Source organism: Nilaparvata lugens, chromosome 7, assembly GCF_014356525.2.
Source record: "Nilaparvata lugens isolate BPH chromosome 7, ASM1435652v1, whole genome shotgun sequence".
Taxonomy (NCBI): domain Eukaryota; kingdom Metazoa; phylum Arthropoda; class Insecta; order Hemiptera; family Delphacidae; genus Nilaparvata; species Nilaparvata lugens.
Window position 1 is genome coordinate 33,862,902 of NC_052510.1, and position 18,779 is coordinate 33,881,680.

The following is an 18,779-nucleotide window of genomic DNA, read 5'->3' on the forward strand; positions in this document are numbered from 1 at the left end:
AAAATTATGCGTTATACTGCCATAACTGTTGATAACTAAGACTGTTGCTGCAGCAACAATTTTTTATTTTGCAGCTTTGTTGAGAGTAGTTGGAAGGTGAACAACTGAACATATCAAAAGTCCCCATTACTACCCCTAGTGCTTGTGCTGAGGGTGGTTCAAAAGTTACATTAAACCATTATATAATTGAAGTGAATAATACTAATTATTAAAAAGTATTTAATGGTTGTATTTTCACTAAATTTACCATTTTTTTATGAAAACTCCAAATATTTTTAATATTTGATTAACCAAATAGGGTACGGCACAATTTGGATAGTTGGAGTTCTACTGTAGGTAGTTCATTATATTTTTCTTCATAGCATATAAACGATTTGACAATAGTGCGGAGCTAAAAAAGGACAGACAAGGTTACCAATAATGTTAATAAGGTGGTGACTCAATAACGTGAATCTTGCTCACTACAGAAAAAAATACAACCTATATTTTAAAATTATGAATTAAAATTGACATGTACGAGATGGGAAATAAATTTTTGACGCATTATCTGATCTGAGGAACTACTGAACTGATTAACTTGAAATCTTTTTGGTTAGAGATTCTGAATATACCGAGGATGGTTATAGACCTATTTTCATTTTTATTGATCATTAATTAAATAAATAATTGAAACGAATTTATTCAATTTGTGATTCAAAGTTTTTGTAATGATAAAAGTCCATTCAAACATAGGCCTACCCATGGACGAGTGCATTCTTGGGGCAAATGGTAGCGCGCCGGATTAATGAATGAAAGGAAGATTGCTGGTAAGAGTCCAATCAGATTTTTTTTCATTTTTGCTAAGAGTTTTCAACTTTAATGCAGATGATCCTCGTAATTTTAACAAAATAATAATAATATTCAATATTAAATGTTCTTAGTAACTCATCTTTAGAACCTTTCCCTGGATTGTACAGTCAAGATACCACGGAGAAGAAAGGATCCTTTTTCTGTGATAGAATTTACACTTCTAATTATCAACTCCTAAGAAGCTCTACCATAGAAAAAAGATAGCACAAGAATATATCCCATGGTATAGGGCGTTTATGTTCCAATTCTCAATGTTAACTCAAGGCAATAGTCCTGGTAGTTGTTTTTCATGAAACTATGTGACACTGGTAGTCTCTCAGACTGTGCCATTCTTACACTCACACCCGGCCAAAACAGTAATAATAGACAGTAATCGGGTTGAGTTAACAAGTAATCGGCTTGAAATTTGGGCCAAAAACAACCTATAGCCTACCATGCATTGGATATCTTCTTATGCTATTTGTTCTCTATGGCTCTCTCTACTCTTCTGCTCTGCTCTGCTATACCATGAAATACTGCAAAGACTCTATTTGAAAACAAGTATTTGGACAAAACTGATAGTACTAATGTTTTTATTTATATACTTATAAAACTCGAATACCAGTGACTTCTCACTGATAACGATTTTTTATCATGCCTTATCATGTTTAAAATTCAACATACTTCTGTGCCTTCTGTGCAACTGGGCATATGTGCTATTCAATTAGGAACCTAGGTGTAGTTTGTACTGTAATCTTGACTTACCTTACTTCAAAATAATTGAACATGTCTCGATTCTGCATGGTACAGTATACATTTAAAACATTGTAATATAAAATAAAAAAACACCACAATTATTGCAGATTCACAATAAAAAGTATTTGACTACTATTAATTGATTCATTGAAGATGTCATTCCCTTAAGAAGTTGTCAAATTTGATTTAAAAGCTTTACTATGAAAAGGTTTTACAGAATAAATGAGTGAATCAGCTCCCCTATAAAAAATGAGAGGCTATTCAAAATTTATTAAAATAAATAATTCATTATAATCAAACAAGGCTTGGCCGTGCTATAATGTTGATAAATTTTTAATTATACTATAGCTCGGTCTTGGTTTAGCCATAATTATTGCAAAGACAGCAGTGCAAGTGCAATGTTTTGGTCAAACCAAGATGGCCGAAAAGATGTTTTGTCTACTCCACGATCCCATAACAAGGAGGATCGTGGAGTAGGCAAAACAAAGTTTGGCTGTCTCCCCGCATTCTAGCCTGTGCATCTATTCGGACATCTTAGTTTGACCAAAACATTGCACTTGCACTGCAGTAATAACATTAAAATCTGTGCTAATGTGTTCATTTAATTGACTTTTAATGAAAAAATATAAGTTTTGTTAAAAATGGTAACTTGTTGTGCATTTGGATATACAAACAGAAGTTCAAAGAAGACTCCAGGAGTGACTTTTCACAAATAATAATTAATACATTTAACAATTTGTTTACTCTTGTTAAGGTTAACCTGTAGATAGATAGATAGGCCTAGTTAAATACCGTTTATTCACACTTAGATAGATGGATGAATAATTTTATTGTTCAGTTCCAGCATACAATACAAATTAAATACAATAAATAGAAGTTCCATCCAAATAATTCAAAAGTAACCCATTAAGAAGGTTGATAGTTATTATCTTAAGGTGAAAACATCTTAATCTTATTGTAGGCACTTGTCAAACAGATTAAAAATAATGATCACAAATTTCATTCCCAAAAAAATGTTTAGTAAGGAACACTAAGTAAGTATAGTAGAAAGGAACACCAAAATACTTTTATCTAGAATAGTCTGCCAAAAATTGAATGTCCATAACAATTGTTATTTGTTGTTTGGTATACAGAAATATATTCATGTAATTGGATAAAAATATTGTATTGCAAAACTTATCTACTATTATATTTATCCCATTTACAAATATTAAGTTCAGTGTCACAGTATTGATACTATATCATTGATAGTCATATTATTTCAACTAAATTTCCATTCTCTGTTTATCAATCATTTTTGAAATAACTTTACCAATCATCTATTCAGAAAAACAGGTTATTCATTGTGCATGAATTTATTCTGATATTACAGAGAGCTTCAGTATCTAGTTATAGCATTATAGAGAATGAATAATAAACATATGGGCTGAATAAACAGTAATCGACAGAAGTGACAACTTTGTTTCAAGTGGAGACTTTGGCATTTGTCTGTCTGTCTTTGCAATAATTATGCCTAAACCAAGGCTGAGCTAAAGAAATAGGCAGAGTACTCTGCCGTGTTCAGAAGTGTCTGGTGGTGCTCCGTGTTATTTACAGTTTTGTCTGGAAAATTTTAGTATTTAAAAGTTTTTTAAAAGTGCGTATTTGAGTGCTAAGCTTGCTCTTTTTATTGGTGAGGTCATTTCCAGGAGAATAGGAGAGCTAACACAGGTATTAGTAGTTTTAAAGAATATTTGCAGCCTAAATTGACGAACAGTTAGTTATTTTCGTCCACGTGCTGGCCGGCGTGCTTATCTCCTCTTCATAGATAAGAGTTTTCGTCAAACAGCTTTTCGATCTGTGAAATTTTTTCGATGGACTAGCTTACTGTGATAATTTTTATCAATTTGATATGTCCGTGCTCAACACTGATAAACAGTTCTATCTAATCAGGACAGACAAAAGTGGATAAATAACAACTGGCATAGAAAGTGTAGAATAGATTTTGTAACAGGCTTTATTATCTTCTACTAACTGCGGCGTTCTTTCGTTGCCATGACGACAAGCCTACTCCTTGTGAAGCGGGTATTTTAAAATTCAAAATCCTTTTGTTTCCTTACTCAGGGGCTTCCTTTTCCGCTGACGTCTCGTTCGCCCTCTTGACGCATCCTTCTCTTCCCTCCTTTTTAGTTTTCTTTTCACAAGACCATTCTTATCACGGACTTCAATTTAAAATGTCTTCAGTGCGTACTCGAGCAAATCGAAGCAATCTCATTCGAGGAATAGAAGCCGATACTGATGATTTGAAAGAGGGTCTTATAAATGACGATGTGATCGACATAGCTATTGATTTTCACGCTACACTAGTCGGAATTAGTCATAAATTCTCAAATGAAGCTGTAGTTGATCTTATTCCATTAACAGTTAATGAAGTAGTTACTACTTCATTGTTAAATAAATATGATGCTTCTTTGAAGGTGAATTCTGATTTAATGACAATGGTGAATGATGCTAAAGACGAGAATACATCTCTATTGGAAAAATTGAAGGTAGAAAAGGAAAACAGAACTTTAATGCTAGATGAATCTCTGTCCAATGAGAGAGTGGCAAATAGTGAAATTTGCGCTTTGAAGTTGAGAGTGAATGAGTTGGAGGACCTAGAACTTCAGATGAAGGATGAGCTTAGTTCAAGAGATGCCATCATCAATATTTTGGAAAGAGATGCTCAACTTGCTGCGGATAAAATTGCAAACTTACAGGCAGAACTAAATTTGATAAAAAATTCTGAGAATTGCGAGTCCTCACTTTCGGAATCAGAGTTTGTTATGCCTAAAAATACAGTAAGACCTAGACGTCGTGTTTCCAGTCCCTTAACTCAGACTGAAAATAGATTCTCTGAGCTGGAGGTGGATGAGCCACAGCCCTTGCTGTCGGCCAGGAGAACAAACTCCAGAACTAGGCCTACAAATACAAGGTCTCTGAACGTGCGATTCTTCGCAAGCAGCCAGGGAAGGGACGTCCATAAGCACTTCCACGCTGGAGACCATAAATTCACGGCCATGGTCAAACCGGGAGCGAAATTCAGGGACGTAGCAGAGGAGTCTGGTGAGCTGAGCGACAACGATGTTAGCGTTTTCTTGGCAGGAGGAAACGACATCGCCTGTAATGAGAGGGTGGAGCTTCATGCAGCACTTCGTAGCAAACTACAGGATCTGCAAAACCGACGGGCTAAATTAATATGTGATAGTTTTTTCAGTGCCTCACAGACACGACCTTCCAAAATGGTCTGCTATCAATAAAGAAATTGAGAAAGCCAATGAGGAAAATTTCAATCTGTGTAAACATTTCAAAAACGTTTCTTTTGTAAATATTAGTGATATTGGTAGAAGACTTCACACTAGACATGGTCTGCATCTGAACACCTGGGGAAAGAAATATGTTTGCAGTAAAATAGTAGAAAAAGTAAATAAGATAGCTGATGAGCAGAGATCCATTCCATCAGTTCTTACAACCCCTTTTTTAGAAATAGGCCAGACACCCCAAAGTTAGTAAATAGTTGCAATCAACCTGTGAATGATGTTTTAAGTTTGAACACTATTAATAATAGATATTTTAAAGACTCATGTAGTTTGAAAATAATACATCAAAATATTGATGGAATAATTAGCAAGGTGACCCTGTTAGATATTCTAGTGGAGGATGAACAGCCTGATATTTTGATATTAACCGAGCACGGGCTGAAAGAACATGAAATTAATTCCCTTCGTATTAATAACATGTCTTTAGTATGTAGCTATAGCAGAGTTGATATGAGGAAGGGAGGAGTAGTCATATATGTTAGTCTTGAATTGTTGAATATTATTAATTATAAATTTACCGTTCTAAATACTTCTGATCTTTGTAAGGTGAAAGATATCGAGATATGTGGCTTTAGTTTCAAGGTTAATGGAAGTTCTTATTCCATTTTAGGTCTGTATCGGTCGCCTAGCGGTGATTCTAGTGTATTTTTTGAAAAGCTTGAAATCTTGTGTGGTCGTTTTTGCAGTCATTTAACTGATAAGGTGATTATTGCTGGTGATTATAATTGTTTTAAAAAGTTCCTCTGAACATAGAAATCTTGTCAGTATTCTTAACCTATTTGAGTTGCACTATGTCATTAAAGAACCTACAAGAATATCTAGAATAGGTACAACAGCCATTGACAACATTGTTACTAATATTGATATAGGTTTTTATTCAGTACAAATTCTTCATACACTTTTGTCTGATCATACTGCACAGGTATTTCAAACACATGATTCCATAAAAAGATTCAAGACTAAGAAATTACCCCTTGGCCCTCCAATGTATAATTGCTCAACTGATAATAATAATGAAACTGAAAACTTCTTTGGGTGGTGAATCATGGGTTTCAGTTTATAATGCAACAGATGTAAATAACCAGTTTGCGCGATTCCATGAAGTTTTACTATCTCACCTTAATATAAATTGCCCTTTAAAGCGTAGAAGTGATAAGAATCAAAGCAAAAAGAAATTTAGAAGTGAATGGATTACTGATGAAATTATACAAATAAGAAACCTTTTGGAAGTGGCTAAACTCAGAATGAATGATGGTATGAGAATTGATATTGAGCTATTGACAAATATTAAGAAAATGTATGATTATAAAGTTGTTGAAGCAAAAAAGAAATGTTTAAGTGATAGGATTTTAAGAGCAACAAATAAATCAAAGACTACCTGGAAAATCATTAACGAATTCAGAGGTAAAATAAAACAAATACAGCCTAATATAGAGTTAGAAGAAAATGGGAAAACTCTAAATAACTCCAAGCAGATAGCAGATACTTTCAATAGATTTTTCATATCAATGGCTCCCAAAATCAATGCTCCAAAATCAAATCTACAAGTTATTGATGCTCCATCCTTAGACAAATCCAATAATTGTAACAACAGTATTTTCTTGTTTCCAACTAATAGTGTAGAAATTCTCAAGATTATAAAAAGTATCAAAACAAAAAATAGTGTTGGATTTGATAATATTCCAGTTCATGTGATAAAGGAATGTTGTAATGAAATAGCTCTTCCTCTAGTCTTCATAATGAATAATGCTTTTGAAACTGGTATATTTCCAGATCTTCTCAAAGTTGCTAAGGTGAAACCATTGTTCAAGCAAGGTATAAGAACTGACATACATAATTACAGACCCATTTCTATTCTTTGTTCTCTCTCAAAAGTATTTGAGAAGCTAATTTATAACAGGATAGTAACCTATCTCGAGCAATTCAATTTAATTTCGTCCTGTCAAAATGGTTTTGTGAGGGGCAAATCGACAATAACTGCAGCAGTAACCTTTATTGAAAGTATTATTGATCAGGTTGATGAGGGTAACTTTGCTGTAGGTACATTTATGGATCTCTCCAAAGCTTTTGACAGTGTTGATAAAGAAATACTCCTTAGTAGGCTGAAAAGTGTTGGAATTAGAGGTGTATGTGGTAGTCTGATCAAGTCTTATTTGACAAATAGAGTTCAGTTTGTTACAGTTGACTCTCATTCTCAGCTGGCTGAATCAGTGCGATTGAGTGTTACAAGAGGCGTGCCCCAAGGCTCTATTTTGGGGCCCCTGCTCTTTGTTCTGTACACTAACAATGTGCAGTCCTCAGTCCCAGTGGGTTCAAACATAACACTTTATGCCGATGATACGACATTGATGTTTAACAACAAAAATTTAGCTTATCTTGAAGTGGATGCTAATATAAAAACAAATATGGTAGCACAATATTACAATGAGTCACTTCTGTCAGTAAACCCCCAAAAAAGTAAATATATTATGTTTGGTTCTAAGCATCAAATGTTCCAGCCTGTGATTAGCATTGGCGAGTCCACTGTTGAAAATGTAAAAGAGGCAAATTTTTTGGGATTGATTGTTGATAAGGATCTGTCCTGGAATGCACACACTGACGGTCTGGCAACTAGAATTAGTAGGAATCTATTTATATTGAGAAATATTGTCAGGTATGTGCCCAATGACACAGCAAAATTATTATATTATGCTTTAATATATTCCCATATTGTGTATGGAATAGAAATTTGGGGTAGCTCTTCATTGAAAAACATTAATAAAATATTTATTTTACAAAAAAAGGCAATAAGATACCTGGCAGGATTAGGCTACAACCACACATGCCGAGAAGCATTCAGAGAACTATCACTTCTTACGGTTCCTTGTATTTTTATTTATAGAGTACCTAATTTTGTTTGTAGTTAAGAATATTAATAATTTTAATACTAATTCAGACGTGCACCATTATAATACGAGGTATAGGGGCAATCTTAGTGTTCAAGCTCACAGGCTTTCTCTTTTTGAGAAAAAACCTAGTTATGTAGGAGTGAAATTATTAAATGGTCTTCCAACTTATTTAAACCATACATCGGCTACTTTCAAAACAGATTTATATAGGTTTTTGGTTGAGAAGAGGTATTATAGTCTTCAAGAATTCTTTAATGATACATGACGTAGCCTATTCTTATAGACTAGTAATTTGTAATTAGATGTAAAATTCTATTTTATAGAAACTCTCATATGACTATTGTATTGATTGATTTATGAATTGTTTTGACTTTGATAATTGACGTTGTTCAACTATATGGATGTTTTGTTTTTGTTCTATATTATGTTGAATAAAAATATATAAAAAAGAAAAAAAAGAAAATATAATTCAAATGTATTAACATTATAGCTCGGCCAAGCCTTGTTTGATTATAATGAATTATTTATTTTAATAAATTTTGAATAGCCTCTCATTTTTTATAGGGGAGCTGATTCACTCATTTATTCTGTAAAACCTTTTTTTAGTAAAGCTTTTAAACCAAATTTGACAACTTCTGATGGGAATGACATCTTCAATGAATCAATTCATAGTAGCCAAATACTTTCTATTGTGAATCTGCAATAATTATTGTGTTTTTTTTCATTTCATATCACAATGTTTTAAATGTATACTGAACCATGCAGAATGGAAACATGTTCAATTATTTTGAAGTAAGGTAAGTCAAGATTACAGTACAAACTACACCTATGTTCATGATTGAGTAACACATATGCTCAGTTACAAAGAAGTATGTTGAATTTCAAACATGATATGGAGTGGCTTTAGTTGATTGGACTAGATGCTTGCTTTATGATTCAGAGGCCCGGGTTCAAATCCATTGAGGGCATAAACACGGGTTTGTAATCCCATCAACAGAACTAAATCACCTTGTTAAAACTATTCTCCATCTTCAAAAAATCTCTTTATTGATTTTTGATTTTGTATTGTCATGTTTCTCTGCACAGTAGTTATTAGTTTGTATCTTTGCAGCTGGAGTGCTAGTGGTCCACTGCCAACCTGATACTGTGCATTTTCGCTGCATATTTTATTTATCTTTGTTTTAGTTTTTGGATATGTTCTGAAGCCTTTGTCATTTTATTATTGTATTTGTCAATTTGTTGTTCGGCTTCCAGATATTTTTTGCATCTTTTTAAACATCAATTTTATTGGTGATTTCTTGATCAAGGTAGCACCTGCTTGCTATCCACTTCCTGTCTTCACTGTTCATCGTTTGGCTGTCTAGCAGCAACTTCGTGTGTGTCTCCATTTATTCTGCTTTATTCGTGAAAATAGTTTTCACCTTGCCCTGTTTGCTTGTTTTATTTGTTGGAGACATTTTTTCGGTTCTTTGGAGCCATCAACTTTAAAAATTGCATAAGTAGTTCATTTGCTATTTCATTTCTAATTTGTCAATGTGTTCGGGAACTCTTGTGTGTGTGTGTGTGTGTGTGTACACCTTGTACAATATTATAAGTTACAACTTGAACTCTCATCTCTCGTGAAATCAGTTTCACCTCGCCCTGTTTTGCTTGTTTTATTTCTTGGAGACATTTCATCAGTTCTTTGGAGTCATCAACCTTGGAATTCGGACAATTAGTTCATTTGTTAGTTCAATTTTAATTTTTCAATGTGTTCGGAAACTCTTGTGTGTGTGTGTGTGTGTGTGTGTGTGTGTGTGTGTGTGTGTGTGTGTGTGTGTGTGTGTGTGTGTGTGTGCACTTTCTTCTACAATTATAAGTTCCAACTTGAACTCTCATCTCTCGTGAAAATAGTTTTCACCTCACCTTGTTTTGTTTATTTCAATTGCTGGATATTCTCGACTGGTTCTGTGGAGCTATTATTAGTTTTTTCAAGACTTGAACACTTGTTTCAATTTTACATATTTTATTTCCTTTACAGCATTCTCAAAATGGCTGCTTGTGTGCATCACTGCGTCTGTCTACAAGTTTAAATTTGCTTTACATATTGCAGACTCTTGTTTTTACATTGAGTGCTAACCTTGTTCAGTAATTCTGTGCTTGCATTGTGGGACTGAAAGTTTACCCATCATTCATTCTATTGATAATTATTGTGATATATTGCCAATATCACTGATTAATGTGACTCTCAATTGTAAATCACATTTTACAAATATTGCAACTGAATATTTCCAAAACTTGGGAAATATATTCTTCGAAACATTGATTGAAAACTCTTCCTCTTCAACTGGCTGCTGTTTCATCGGCATTTCAAAGAAGTTGGAATCTTGTTTCTCTCCTGATGTGTCCATTTGAGCTATTGGAAGCTCACGCTGTCTTTGAAGGCCCTAGACCAAACCGGGACCTTGACTCTGGCCTATTTGAGCTATTGGAAGCTCATGCTGTCTTTGAAGGCCCTAGACCAAATCAGGACCTTGGCTCTTGCATTATGTTCCGCAGCTAAGTATTTTTTGTATCACCTACTTTGTATTTTTTACTGCCCTAATCTATTGTTTTTATCTTTCAGATTAGGAATTCTTGGTTGTTCATAATTAACGTTACTTTATTTTTGAGTTATTGCTCTTGAGAATTGTTTGTCAGTTTTTTGTAATCAATTCATGAATGTTCTGTGAACATTGCAATTATCAATCCTATTTAATTCTTTGTTATTATTCTTTTGATTATTGCTAAAGCTTAGTTTCTGCATTTTGCAATTTTGCTATTTCAGTATAGACTACTGTTATTCATATAACCTTATGGTTAATTTTAACCTACCTGTTTTCTTTTGTTGGTATCAAACCAATTCAAATGTTGAAGCCTTGCAATTCAACATATTTACATCTCAATTTTCCTAGGTGTTGTTTGTTATTAAAAATGACAATTGTAGGTTTAAACTAAAACTATTTATTATAGACTCTGTTATTCTATAAACGTTTGTTTAGTAACTGTTTCATTATTCCATTTTGATAACCAGATAGATTATTTTCTATGTGCATTGCTGTTATATTCATAACTTTCTACTGTCACTCTTTGATAATTAAATTTCAAATTATTACATTGAAATCAGTTCTTGCATTCAGATTACTATTTTTACTTTTTCTTTTTTACTAGAATCATTTAATACCGTTTTCAAGTTTTGTTCATGTACTTCAATCCTGTTCTAAACTTAATCCTAATCTTGTTCATAACAAAGTTAAATTCTATTCCAATTTACATGTCGACCCTGAGGGGTTATTTCATGTATTCAATTTTTTATTTCTTGTTCATGTGATTTGACATTCTTTAATGCTGATTAAAGTTTGTATTTTACTAACCTACTTTTTCATTTGGCATTTCACCTTAGCCTACATGTTGTTGATTAATTTTAATACTGAGTTGCCTAAAACTGTTTTGCATTCATTCCAGTGCACAGGTTTTTGAATGCACAACGGTTCTTGCACTCATGTGGAATTTCAGTCAGGTGTCAAATCAGTCAAGACACATTGTTTCTCTATTTTCAGAATTTGATTTATTCTCTCCTATTTATACAGTCCACTCTTTTCTAAGACTAAATTCCACACACCTATAGCCTATGGGTGATTTACTTCAGTCCAGTGTCAGCCAGTGCATGTTTTGAACATTATCAGATTTTATTAGAACAAATTGGTAAATCATAGCATTAATAACTCTCAAAGATTTTCGTCAGAGTTGGAAACATATTTTATGTTTTGGTGAGTCTCCCTTTTTCTTTTATCCTACATCATAATTCAAACATAAATCCTATTAGCATTACAAAGCATTCAACTAGTTTGAAAAAAATCATATGGCTTTTGTCAACATTACTGTATTAATTCATCAATGCTTATGGTCTATTTTGAATCCTTTAGAACTATTGTAACTTAAAGTAAAAATATCCTGAGAATATTATTTCTTAGTGAGCACCTAGGGCCTATAAGGAAGCTATATTCCAATCACTGCAATTCATATGGTAGCCTACAGAAGTTTTCCATGAATCGGTGAGAAGTCAGTGGTATTCGAGTTTTATAAGTATATAAATAATAACATTGATATTATCAGTTTTATCCAAATACTTATTTTCAACCAGAGCCATTGATAATAACTTAATCTTCCATAAATAATGATGAGAAAATACATAGATTGGAATTACAAAATTTGAATTATGGTCAATCCAAGATGGCTAGCGCGGGAAAAAAGTGGCGTCAGAGTGTACCAATGGGATAGCCTATTGTTTCGTCTCCACGATCCTCCTCGTCCCATAACAACCAAATAATAGTGCCAACACTCCCATAAAAACCAAATAGTGCCAACACTCCCATAACAACCAAATAGTGCCAACACTCCCATAACAACCAAATTCTGTTTTTGCTCAACGAAGCAGACATATTTTGGAAAGCTGGGCTTCAAGGATTTTAATGATTTTAGTGTGTAGAACTTTCCCTGGTCTAAAAATGTTATAGAATTTGGAAAATAGAATACTAAAAAAATCAATAGTTCTAGTTTTGTAAATTCATTTATATTCATCACATAGATATAAACACTACATTGACTATAATATATAATATTCAATATAACATAGATATTTTAATTTTTGCAACAAGCTAAAACATTTTAGTTGTCGCTCAATATATTATAGTGATTTCATCCGGTCTCCTACAGATAAATAGAATTTCATTCAATATGTAGATGTTTAATAAAAAAAAACTTCAATTATTATGTAATCCAACAAATAATTTGAATTGCAAAGTTCAATTCTTGAACTTGATGATCACAATAATAATTCAATAGGTACTGAATACAGCTATTTTGCACAACAGTCTTTGCACAACTTAAAAGTAGAATACAGTAATAATTATAAAAAAATAGTGCAGTACCTGTCTAGCCGAATGTGAATATCGATTTTTGTCTTTAAACAAAAAACCATTCAGAGTTTTACCATATCCTTGAGAAAAGTCACTAGTGATTAGAATAAACTTGAGGCCGAAAATTGTTTTTGCTAAGATGTAAAGGAAATATAATTTCATAATCATCTTTGTTCAATGTGAAATTGAGAAACATTGATATTGCAAATTCTAACACACTTGACAGGGCGCCATGGTTTTGTCTTAAAACCAACACATATTCAACTGTATTAAGGAATAAGATCAAGTGATTTTAAGTGTTCACTATAGTAGAATTATTGACAATGACATCTATCTCAATCAAATGTAGAGATGAACACTAATTTCTTCAATTATTATTTATTTGGTCAATTGGTTTACCAGATAGGCCAACAAGCTTCGCGGTGGGGGGGGGGTTGTTTTGGCGGCTCAATACTTCAATATCAGTGGGTTTTATTTGATTTCATTAACTTTTTAATGGTTGCCGCCTTCCAGTGTTATTTTCAGTGGTTATTTTCTAAGTTTATTATTCAATTGCAGTGAGTTATAAAATCATATCAGTGAATTACTTTTATCCAACAGTCATATTACATATATGTTAAAAAATATTATTCCTATACCGTAGGGAAAACACAGGTGGATCAAATCTGGCCCGCGCTGCTAAACTAGGGTCGTCTCCCCCCTTGTCTAGAGTAAATTCAATAGCTTTCAATCACATTCCCCTACAGAATAAGAGTCAGTATTACGATATAGCCTATCTCCAGCAGTGCTCCTTTTCAATAGCATGTACATAGAGAACAACTTTGTGCGTATAATATTTTGCCTATTATACAAAAAAAAAACCTGATAAATAGTTTCAATTGCTCTTCCGAATATAATGCATACTTGTTACACTGTTATAGGCCTAATATAAAAATAATCGTGATGTAGAAATATTCTAGTTGTAACTGTGATGATATCATTTCGATTTTTGTATTATTAAGCATTATTTTATAAATATATTACAAAATAAATGAAGTGATATTCGAATAATAATAGCACAATGAAACCAATATGATGAATTTTATGAGGAATGTTCAAAATTAAACAATTTACAATTTACTATAAAAGATAGGTTCATCACAGATTGTAGTATTTCATTAAAAAAAAAACACATTTTCAAAACCAGATCAGCCAGACAATGTTCATAGTGTGTTCAACACCCTAGACTCTAGACAGGAAAATTGTCAATAACATCGATTTTCAATTCAAATACCGTGCTCATTTGGATTTTGGTTCATTTCAAACTTTGGGAAAAATTAATATTGTTTGGAAAATCCAATAGTTCAAAAATCTACAAAAACATCAGTTCAATCATATATTCGATTGATAATACTAGAATATGGAAACCATTAAGGGAATCTAAAATGTAAATGGTTGAAGTAATTGGCACTTTTATTCTAACTAATAATAATCACATATAAGTTTACTACGTGCTAAATAGTTCCAATACTAGTCTTGACAATATGTAAGAGGTGTTAGGAGAATGAGTGAAAATTGTTGGAAATTAACGATGGATGGTAGAATAGGTTTTGTAGAGAATAATTAAGATTGGTAGGCTTTTTCAATTGAATTGACGTAGTTTGTATTATATGCTACCAAAAAATACAATAAATTGAATACATGTCAAGTTTGTAAATAGCTGAATATTAGTCGAATGCATATAGACATTATAGAAGAAGGGGAAATTGAGTTTAACAGAGTAAACATATTAAAACTATATAATTTATGATGCAAACAAATTAATGTGAAAGCCAGACAAAAATATTGATTTAAAACTCATCCAAGGGAACTAATATAAATAACTATAGAGAGGAAATACGGGAAGACATCAATTGTGTTCATAGTCATTGGATAGAATAAGACTGTAAGAAAATCTTCATCAATTTTTTGAAGCGCCTCCAATGTTGGATAGGAGAAATAACTATTTCAAAATTGTCTAATCTCTTAAATAACTCTAACATCAAACTACAACAATTGATAAATTAATGAGCTCTTCCAACATTATTTAGATTATTTATTTATTTCTACACACAAATTTACAATCAGCTGCAATCAACAATATCCCACCTAGAATTTGTCACTAAGAAAATTGAATACTTCCTGCAATTGATTAAACTATTTATCTTCTAAAAACTTGATACTAAAGTAAACACAAATTGTTTCTGTAATGATTCCAATAAAACATTATTTGAAATATGAAAATGTTCAGCATTGAATAGTTGAAAATAGTCAAAATAGAATTGGAACAGTGCTTGACGTCAATTCAAACCCTGAGAAAATAATCTATTTTAGTATATAATGAAGAACGTTAAGTATTTGTTCAATGATATATCAACAATCTGTACTCAACATTGATGAGAAACACAACTTGCACATTTGCACAGAAATATCCTATCCAGATTCAAACAAAAAACCCTATGGATCCATTCAATATGTACTTGCCTCAAAATCTGAGTTCAAATGAGAATACAAATATGATATTTGTTTACAAATGGCTAATGCTAAGATCAATTTATCAATTTGAATTTGATCAATCAAGTCAATCAATTAGTCTACAAGAGTCTACATAGACTAGATCAATATTAGTCTACAAGATAGACTGAGAAACAAAGATAACTGATCCCTTAGTTGTAGTTATCAAGAAAATTAATTTTCAATTTCTAATACAGTATCTATAAATCTCAAGAATATTAAGTAGATCTACTAAATAGAAGAATACGGGATCTCTCTGAGCTGAGCATAAAATTTCAGCACAGAAAAAAAGTCAGAGAATAATGATATCTTGAATGGGGCTCACATACTTGTTGAAATACAATATTTTTGTAACTCGACAGGTGCAATACTTTATCTGAACAAAATTTCAGTTCAAAGTTTTCTGTTCAACTTTACAACAGAATCACAGCCACTATTGAAATATTTTCCTAGTTTTATTTTTGTTCAATGTATTTATTTATTAATTCAATCATTCAACATAATACAACTAAGGACTACCGTTTTCCCTGTATTATTGACACGAGAGACAAAATTACATGTGACAAACTGTGGGTGAGATAGAGTTAACGGCACGCCGTCTACACTAGCCGATAAAATGAAAGACTGATTACTGTACAGGGTTTAGGTAGTGAAATTTCTAAAGTCAGTCTTAAGCTTGATTGTTGGTGCGGCTGAAGGGTGGTGGAGGCCTTGGGCCTTGGTGGAGACAGACTCGGCTTTGGCTCTCTGCTGCTGCTGCTGCTGCTGCTGCTGATTGGTCCGCACCGCCGACTCCAGGCGCGTTCTCATCTCACTCGACTGGCTGATCAGTGCTTTGAACTCCTAATCACAGGCAACATCAGTGAATAAATTAAGTCTTCAAGTAACGGAAAAATAGATTATTAAAACATTTATTGTCATTAGACATTATATTAATAAAAGTTTACATATTTTATTGAATAAGGAATGTTGGGTGCCGGTTGCACAAAAGCCGGTTAAATTTTAATCGCAATTAATTTCACGAGAACCAATCAGAGAAGCCTTCTTTTCGAAAAAAGCATTTTCTGATTGGTTCTCGTGAAATTAATCACGATTAAAATTCAACCGGCGTTTGTACAACCGGGCTGATACATGAATATAGCACGAAATATAGTTTTTGATTAAATGAAAGTTCTTGATATAAATATCAAGACTAATAAATCGTATTATTGTACTAATGGATATAATTTTTCAAAGTTGTAAATTTCAGCTTTCAAAAAACATTTTTAGTGTAAGGCAGAAATATAAATAAAGTATTATTTCTATTGAACGGTCGAATTTTATTACAGATGAATATGGTATATGGTAGAATGCAACATGTAATGTCTTATAAGTGTAGTCTACTAAATAAACCAAATCTTGTGTTGAAATGAGCTAGTTATCATACATCGATCAGATATGACTTAGCCTAATATACTTAATGTAATTTTTTGGCTGAAATAAATAATTGAAATCATTGAATGATTGTTCAATTGAATAAAATATATCAATTGCTTCTTCCAAGTAATTCTGAAGCTAACTCAAGGTAACACATCAAGGCAAGATGAAGAAATACCCAGGAACATGATTAGAGCAGTTCTCATTATTTGAATAATAAAAATGTAATAAAATTGTCACTTTGTAATAATTACATTTTCATGAAAATGACACAAAAAATGTGTATTTCTGAGCGAATTTGGGAAGCGATTGGATTTGTGGTCGTGCTGATGAGCTCAGCTCCATGCGCCTGCTACTCCCGTTGTAAGGGTGACCATTTCAAAAGCCCAACTCCTCTAAATACCATTTATGAGTTTTAAAATCCCTTCCCGGTAGTTTGGAAGCCAGCTAAACTGTATGTCCACTCATCTCTCATCACCGTCTCATTACCCACGCACAAGCCTATAGCTCACGTGCATAATGCGTAGCAAAAAAACAATTTTGTCAGGAACTGGTTATTTGAAAAATATTAGACCTACCTGAGGATATTGAGGTCCAATTTTCATCAGCAGCTGTAGAGCCTGTTCATGTAAGCTCTTACAAAATCGATTGGCTTCTTTCAGAGCTGGTCCTTCCAGGAGACAATCTATTACAATTGGCACGAGCATTGATAGCATTTGGATTCCTATAAGCAAAAACAAATATATTTAAAATCAAAATAAAATAACAGATGAGATTAAGAAGGATAGTTAATATTGAGATATCATCATAGTTATAATTATTTAATAAACATAAATAAGAAATAGAAAAAATGTATCTTGTAAGCTGCGTCAAAGCCAACCAGTGTGTGTGTCCGCATTAGAACTCTCACTTACAATATTTCATCGATTTATTTTTTAATTAACAGACTAAAGATCCTGTTGCACGGACGTCTGAAGACGTTATCCGCTTCTTTCATTGGTTGAATTTCAAAGACTTGAGCCTACTTACAATCGGGAGTAAGTTTTGAAGTAAGTTTGAGCCAAGTTTTCTTAATTTTTGGAAATGAACGATCAAACTTCACAAACATATTTTTTCATAGATAATTTACTGCAAATGAAATAAGAGGATTCAGTTCTACTATCAATTCCAGTTTTTTTTGTAATATCGGGTTACCGAGATACATAGCTTTGAATATAGAAATATAGAAGATAGCCATTGTTCGTGTATGGAAATATAGGTTGAAGTAAAATCAAGAATGTACAAGGAAGTACTTTCAGAATCACCCGTTAGATGTAATTTCAGTGGAGAGACAAGTATCTTTATTTTCAACACTCATAACCTTTGACACAATGATCGGATCTCCTTTTAGTGAAAGGTGATTCTCCTCAACTCGTCATGGCTATTCAATATCATGTAACATAATTCCGTCAAAAATAACATGATCTTAGGAGACTGAATTATTGAGTGAAATCACAAAGTGAGGACAATGAAGTCAGTGATGATGGTTGAAGCTGAACATTTGGTGTTTTTCGAAATACAAGCAGGGACATTGTTATCAGGTGTACCTGCAAATCTATCTTAAATGGAGCGATATACCTGGTATCAGGTTGTAAAGCACAAGATTATGCCCGGAGGGATTTTGTATCACACATGGGAGATATAGTCAATAAAAACTGGAAATTCTCTTTTCCGAAAATTTGACTCGTTTTTTTTTTTAAATTCAAATTCATTACAAGGTCAACTTTGCGTATTCAAGTTGTCCTATAATCCAGTACCATTGCACGAGAAATTCAGCTTGTTTCTTTCCAGCAAAAAGTACTTGGTGACTGGACTACAATAGTTCATGAGCGAGTTCTCTAGCCCGGGGGTTCACTAATTAATTAAATTTAAATTTTTTTATTGACATGCTTCAATTATTCATAACATGGAAGCATGAGAGTAAACTTATGCAATACATTTCACTGGTAAAATACTAGTACAAAATTTAATCAAAGAGCATCCCTAAATTATTTAATAAAACAAAATAGCAGATTTTGTAACGCCTTCTTCATTATTATACTGGT

General features: G+C 32.7%; 1 protein-coding gene across 6 annotated transcripts in view; it reads right to left on the reverse strand.

The window, feature by feature from the left end:
- Positions 1–12,382: 12,382 nt before the first annotated feature.
- The window catches only part of LOC111054394 (HEAT repeat-containing protein 5B), a 170,947-nt gene continuing 164,550 nt past the window's right edge, over positions 12,383–18,779 (reverse strand). For all 6 annotated transcript variants that reach the window (XM_039432602.1, XM_039432598.1, XM_039432601.1 and 3 more), the window contains 2 exons: positions 17,274–17,419; positions 12,383–16,122 (listed from right to left, as the gene is read on the reverse strand). In XM_039432602.1, the coding sequence (XP_039288536.1) occupies positions 15,922–16,122; positions 17,274–17,419 (347 nt within the window). In that variant the 3' untranslated portion in view covers positions 12,383–15,921. The remainder of the gene's footprint in view (positions 16,123–17,273; positions 17,420–18,779) is intronic.